Source organism: Atractosteus spatula, chromosome 6 (genome assembly GCF_055471065.1).
Source record: "Atractosteus spatula isolate fAtrSpa1 chromosome 6, fAtrSpa1.hap1, whole genome shotgun sequence".
NCBI classification, from domain to species: domain Eukaryota; kingdom Metazoa; phylum Chordata; class Actinopteri; order Semionotiformes; family Lepisosteidae; genus Atractosteus; species Atractosteus spatula.
Window position 1 is genome coordinate 523481 of NC_142711.1, and position 7089 is coordinate 530569.

The 7089-nt window shown below is 36.9% G+C and overlaps 1 protein-coding gene across 1 annotated transcript in view; it reads left to right on the forward strand.

Moving 5' to 3' along the window:
• The window catches only part of impact (impact RWD domain protein), a 78308-nt gene extending 73117 nt beyond the window's left edge, over positions 1 to 5191 (forward strand). The window contains exon 11 of the mRNA XM_088918827.1: positions 3944 to 5191. Coding sequence (XP_088774953.1) covers positions 3944 to 4003 — 60 coding nt within the window. The 3' untranslated portion in view covers positions 4004 to 5191. The remainder of the gene's footprint in view (positions 1 to 3943) is intronic.
• The last annotated feature ends 1898 nt before the right edge of the window (positions 5192 to 7089 follow it).

The following is a 7089-nucleotide window of genomic DNA, read 5'->3' on the forward strand; positions in this document are numbered from 1 at the left end:
ATTGAAGGTCCCTTTGAAAAAGTCTTTCTATTGATTTTTTAAGGACCTTGCAAACCTCAATATATATATTGACCATCTTCTTTTCAATTTTGGCTTTAGAGTGTTGCAGTAAATTTCAGTTAATTTGTCAGAGCATTGATTCCTGTACCTGGTGGTAGCTTCATTGTGTGTGTGAATTCAAAATTAATTCAGAATGACCTATAAAGAAACAAACCATGCAGAAATTGTTTGCAAATGACTTAGAAGAGGTAAACCTTAAAAGTACAGATTGGTGTTGTGAATCATGAATTTAAAAGCGAAAGCCAAAGTTAATTTGTATTCTATACTTCCTATTGATCACAATGTCATGACAGTGGGGAGCAAAAGAAAAGCACTAATAAAGAAAAATACACCATATATTCATTGAGGAAAAAATAAATATACCATGTGTGTATATAGTACACACATAGGGAAATAGAGAAAGACAAGTAATAGGGAAACACTGAAAGAAGAAAGACTGGAGGCATAATGATAAAGTGATTCATTGGCATATAATGATTCAAATCTAGTTTAGCTTTTCTGACTGTGTTTTTTATTCAGCAAAGGTCATACAGATTCCAGTGCAGTGCTGTTCACAATGCTGATAAGAAATATTTAAATTGTATTAACTGTATTCATTTGTGATATTTTAAGATATTTTTTAATAATTGCAATAATTCTATACCAAATATGCAAACAATACTAAAAATCATAAACAAGAACATGCATGGTTAATACAAAAACTGTAATTGTTACAATTTTGCAATAACAGAGTATCAACATTCAGCTGTTCACTTTTGCAGTCTTATTCATTTCCTTGGACTGTCATCAATTGCAATAATGTGGATACCTTATGGAAACAAGCCAGTGCACTTCAGTGAGCACAGCATCAGAAGATAACATCTTACATTTTCTAGAAATACTCATTGGGATGAGAAGGTTATCAGGGATTGAACAAAATTAATTTTGTAATTAAAATTTGTATTCTTTGCACGCATATTCTGTGGTTCACAGAGGTAGTGTTTGACTGTCGCAAGCATGAATATTTTATTAGAGGGGAACTCCTCTGGCATGCTGTGTAGCCTGTGTGTGTCTGCAGACTTAGTTGTCTGTACCCCATGAGAAAAAGAATCCATAATGATTCTGTCATTAAAATGAATCTGTCCTATGATGAATAATTATGCTTCAGCAGCGCAGTTATCCAGAAAATGAAAATTATTGCTTTTCAGTGCCAGATCCCTGGTGTCAGTGGCATCCTTTGGGCTATACTGTATAAACACAATAGGAAAAAAGGATACTGTGCTCTGAAGGGTATTTTCAAATACCAAGCATCTGCAACAATGTGAATGCCATGACTTATAGCTGCCAGAACAGGCAGAGCTATTAGTTTTAGCAATCTTGACCCTTGTCAGATTAATATTTAGTTGTAGCAGGCACGCAGAATATTCCATGGATGGAAATAAAACCAGCACATTGATCAAGTGATGCAGATGAATGAGTGCAGAGACAATGTCACTAGTGACCCTTTCAAAAATGAGTAAATCGGTGGTTTAGATGAAATTCCTGTATTGCTTACAACATCATTAATGTTCTGTTACCTATAAATACATATTTATTTCAAACAAAGTTTATTAAACCTTCTGCGCCCTCATGTTGTTTTTTAAGCCTAGCTACGTATGTTATGACAGAATCTGTGAGAAACTATTGTTGTTTGTGCGTGAATTAATGTTTGTGTTTGTAATTAGCTTTCCATCAGAAAGAGGCTTTTAAAAAGAAGCTGATTGCTAACGAATGGATGCAAATTAACATCACAACATGCTAAAATTCCAATGGAGAAAAAGTACAGAAAGTGAATTTAAACTTTGAAAAAGTCTTGTTAAAATTTTTGGCATTGAAAAATGTGTAATGAACTTGTGGATTTGTCCACAAGTCCATGCTAAGCTCCAAACTAGATATTATGTGACTATGATATGCCATTTTCACATAAAGTACTGTGAACACAATTCAGTATCATCTGATCTCTTCTTCTTCCGGGTTTTTAGAAATTACATAAGTGCATTTAAACACAATTTCAAAGTACTGACTTTTAAGATCAGTTGATGTAATCAATATCCAACCTTCACTCAGGAGAGCACTAGTTTTTATTGGTCTCCCTTTAATCAACATTTTCAGTTTTCTAAACAATTTAATTTTCAAAAATATACTCTGAGTTTTCAAGTTTTGTTTTGACCAATGAAACGAGGCAAGTTGTTAGTTTAAAGATCATTTGAAATGAAAGCTCGAAATCAAATTAAAACCTGTACCTTTTGAGGACTCAACATGCTTTCTTTTACAGGGACCAATGAAACTGTGTGAGAACATTTCTGGGCTATTATAATTCAATATTATTGAATAAGAATCTGTGCTGCTTTAGTTTTCAAGTGAATAATCTCATCAGTCAAAGGAAATTGCTGCCTGTTCCCTGTTCCCAGCCCTGGTTGTGGGGTAGTTTTCAGCTGACTTCTTAGTTATAGAACTGAACCTTAATCAACCTGATATTATTCATTTGAAGTACGTTCTCCGACATCTGCATAGACAAAAAAAAATTTGGAAGGTTCCAGTCAGAGAGCTTGTTAGTTTAGCAGCTGATTCAGTGTGAAACATAAACCCGCTAGCATTGGGGTCCCCAGGATTGGGAAGTCATGGCTTTGGATACCTTGAGATTGAGAACATTTTGAAATGCAATTCAGTTCCTGAGGATGAGCTAGAATTGTTAAGTTTGTTTTTGGTACTGGTGTTTTGCCATGAGTACCTGCAGTGCAGTGCTGCAGGTGTAATGGCTGGCTGAAACCCAAGTGCAGGGCTCCGGTCTTCTCTGTGGAGAGTTGAGCGGAGCTGAGAAAGAAGGAGGTGAGCAGTAGTGACTGATGTGAGGGGCTGCCAGAGAATCAGGAAGACGGATAGGCAGGAACAGGACTGCCCTCCGGGATTTCAGGCAGGCGGGCTGGCTAGAGCAGGGCTGCCCGGGTTTCCTGCAGATGTATTGATAGGAACAGGGCTGCCGGGGATTTCTCGCATGCTGACAGACAGGAGTAGACAGACAGCTGGAGACTTTGTGGGTGCTTTGGCGAAGGTGCACACGGAGGAAGTCGGACGTGGAGCTTATCGCCAGAAGGCTCAATATCAGAGCACCAGTACACCGTGAATCAAGCCTGTATGTGGGATTGATTGGTGGCTGGATTGGTTGATTACCTGCCTGGCTGACAGACAAGCGGCCTGATTTTGTTCTTACGGGCTCGGCTGGAGGGCGTGCGTCATACTGCCGCGATCGTTTTGGCGACTGCAGACAGCAAGTCGCTCCCAGCCTGGGAGTGACGGTATGACCTTCTCCCTGTGTCCTGGCTAAGCGCCCTCTTCTATAAACCATCCGCCGTTTGTGCACTTAGGAAATCTGGAAACTGGCGCCACTCTAATTACACAGCCACTTTCAGAGTGGGATGGTCTTAATGTTTTACAGTAAATTTGATTTTGCTAAAAAGATGGTGTGCTGAAATTTTATGCAAATTCACACAAATTTATAATCCACATCCTCACATGTATTCTGGACATCATAATCACTTTATCTGTTTCATTGCTCTTCTCATTAACAATCAGACGATTAGTTTGGAAGCAAGGAGAGGATTTCATTGGGGAAAAAATACAAAAAGTACAGAAAATTCTGTTTATGATTTGTCCATTTTATAAATTTGATTATTTTTTATATGTTGTTACAGAATTATTCCTTTGATTAACTAGGTTTTTTAAAGAATGTTAGTTGTCTTGTCTGAAAAAGCAATGCATCTGTTTGATCTTAATAAGCCAATGTTCTTTCTAGATGAAGTACATGACCAGAGTACTGTCTCTTATTCTATCATGTTTTTTTTCTTCTGATGTTTTTCTTTTACAGGATGACTCAGCCAAAGCGGGAGGAAAAAGCAAAAAACAACGGAACAAAAAGGGAAGATGAATAATAGAACCAAACACACTATTTGCTATGAGAGACAATTTTCCGTTTTACCACTTGAAGAAATGACCTCACATCTTTACCTTGAATGAGAAGTTAAATTATTCAGTAACGTAAGGCATCATCCTTAAATTCCATGTTATTTGCACTTGTATTGTTGTATTTTCTTGTCAACACCAGCCTTAATCTGAGATAGATGCTTTTGGAATTCGGAAGACATCTGCTGCGGAAAAAGAGCAAAGATAATTTTCATCTCCAAGAATACACTGTACTTCACTTTAAGCAATTAGTGTATTGTGAAATACAAATGGAAAGAAACCTGAAAGGTGCTTTGTATTCTTATCAAGTTTGGTTGGCAGAAAACATTATCCAAGATGACTTACTAAGGCATGCTTATTCTAATCATTTCAAAATTTACCAAAGAAAGATAGAGAAAAAATATTAGAAGTAAATTTAAAAGCTTAATGATTAATAACTAAATAATTTGTTCACATAAATAATCATACATCAGTTATCTCTTTCTCACTCTATTTTGATAAAAGTAATAATTTATTTAGTAATATTATAACATATCATATCAAGATAGAAAATGTAATAGCTGTTTCTTTCTAAGTTCTCTGATTTCATGTGTTTTCATGAGTTTTTAGTTTTGAGTTTCCATTTTTTTTATGTGTCAGCATTTTGAAGATCCACAGATGTAATCTTTGACCAAACAAGCCTAGACATAAGTAACGACTATCCTTTTTTCACGGTTTCAAGCTAAACCACTTCAAATTCTGGTACAGCTTATGCATAATTCATATGAGCAAAAATGAAGAGTCTTATTTCTGAATGTTAAAAATGACACTTAATTTCTTCACTCTGCCATTTAACTTAAAAATCAGATGCACATTTGAAATATAAAGTGTTAAAGGACATGCACTTTTCATTATTATTTTATTTAATTTTCCTTTTATACATAGATGGTTTTGCGCACTTGACAATAATTCCAGTTCTGAAGAGAAACTAATAAGAACAGCATCACTAAATTTATTATTGTAGAAGGCTATAAAACACTTTTGCGTTATTGATCTCATAACATGTTGCAGTATGGAGGCCTGGGCCATAGTATTGTTGTATTTTCCTCTCTGTATCACTTTCCTGGATGTAAGCAAATGGTATTTGTTCCTAAAGAATAAATGTATCATTTCTGTAGCAGAGGTTAAACGTTTAAGCAAGGAAGTTAAGTAGTACTAGAGATACTGTATTACTACTTATATAAATAAGTATACTTCCACTATATATCTTTCTCAGATATTAGTGCTTTTTTATGATTTGCATTTTAAGGTTTTACAAGATTTATAGCACTTTCCTGATGCCCCCACCACATCATTATCTGATTGTCTGTGCATTGAGTAAAATGTAGCCCTAAAACAGGAATAAGAGCCTATCAGAATAAAAGCATGCTTAGTTTCCTGTGATGTTAGTTTTGATGTATACAGAAAAAATAGCTCCTGTAATGGATATTAAAATCCATAAGCTGACCAGATACAGTGGTCAGCTTCCAGTATTGTCAGGAGGATGCTTATGGAACTAAGATGACGATATCTCTATGTATCTGGGCGAATATCTCTGCATAATGTGTCCTTGTTTTCTTAAAAAAAGAAAACTTATGTCTGTACATTTTATCGATTAAGAAAAATGGATTTATGTTCTAACTTTTCTGTGTATTAGATCTACTGCATGTAGTTGGAGATTGGAAAATGTATGTGTAGCGAGTGACAGACTTTGCCTTGGGAGGAGAACAGAAGGGAACTCCTATGGCGTGGGTGGATTTAGGTGTATAAGTGAACATCCTTCAGGACCACCGTCATGATCCAGCCACATGGCTGCACAGACCCAAGAATGTGCTTGTGCATGTTGCATATCGAAATACACCGCTCTGAGGAGGCTGTTGGGATTTCTCAGAGCTAAGATTGGGCAGAGTCCACCGTCCCCTCTCTGGGAACCACACCAGCTTCCTGGGTGGCAGGCTTGGCAAGCACGGCTTCTGTCGCCGGGGCAAAGGCGGAGCCAGGAGACGGAGCCTTAGCGGCCCTTGCCACAGAAGGAGGGGGCTTGCAGAACAGCAGGCACGGCCTGCATGGGTGGAGCTGAGCACCTAGGGGGTTGGGATGCAGCGTCGTGGGCAGGCAATGTCGTGAGGATGGGAGCAGTGCTGCGTCAGAGGTAGCGGGGCATCTTCTGAGCGGGCAGCCATCAAGGAGCCGCTGTGGCAAGACCATGCTTATGTGAAATTTATAGTAGGCATCCGCAGTTATTATTTCAGCTGCTAAGGAATGCACGTTTGCTACCACAATGTTGGTTCCATTAGGAGACGCAGTAGTCACAACCTTAAATACTGCATCTAGCTGAGGGGGAGTGATTTCATATGGTAGATAAATACCTTTGAGAGGTGGTTTGGATAGTGCTTTCATTCATATTGGAACTCTCGTGTTAAACATGCAGATTTAATTATTTCCGTCAGTCCATTAGCTTCTAATGTTTTGCCATGTTGAGTATTTATATGCTTTTAGGTACATTAGAAGAACTCTTGCTCTTAATGCTGTAATACTGTAGTGTAAATGAGTCATCCATTTTTAAATTCCTTTTTCAGAAGAGTTCTCAAGAGAATGCTAGATTTTAATTTGACATAATACATTATGAAAGTACAAACTGCCTATTAAAATATTTATGTTTCAAGTATAAAAAAACATACATATTTCCTTCACTATGTTTAATGGCAAACTGATCTTTTGGGTAAAAATCTGGAAACAATTGCAGGCTTGTTTATATGCCAGTCACTGAGCCAGGATACATTGTGGTTTTGTGCATGTACTATACAGTAGAAACAAATCTGTACAAATGATTTATTTCACTCTACACATCTTTGTTGTTTACAGTTAAGGAAATTAACATACTGTACTTAAACTGAATTTATTTGCTTACTCCTCACTTCAAATTATTTCTTTCCAATAGACTAATTTAAACATGACTTATTGACACGTTTAAAATCTCAAAATCAAATGCTGACATTAATGCAGCAAGTTTAACAAAGTTATTTACAGCTT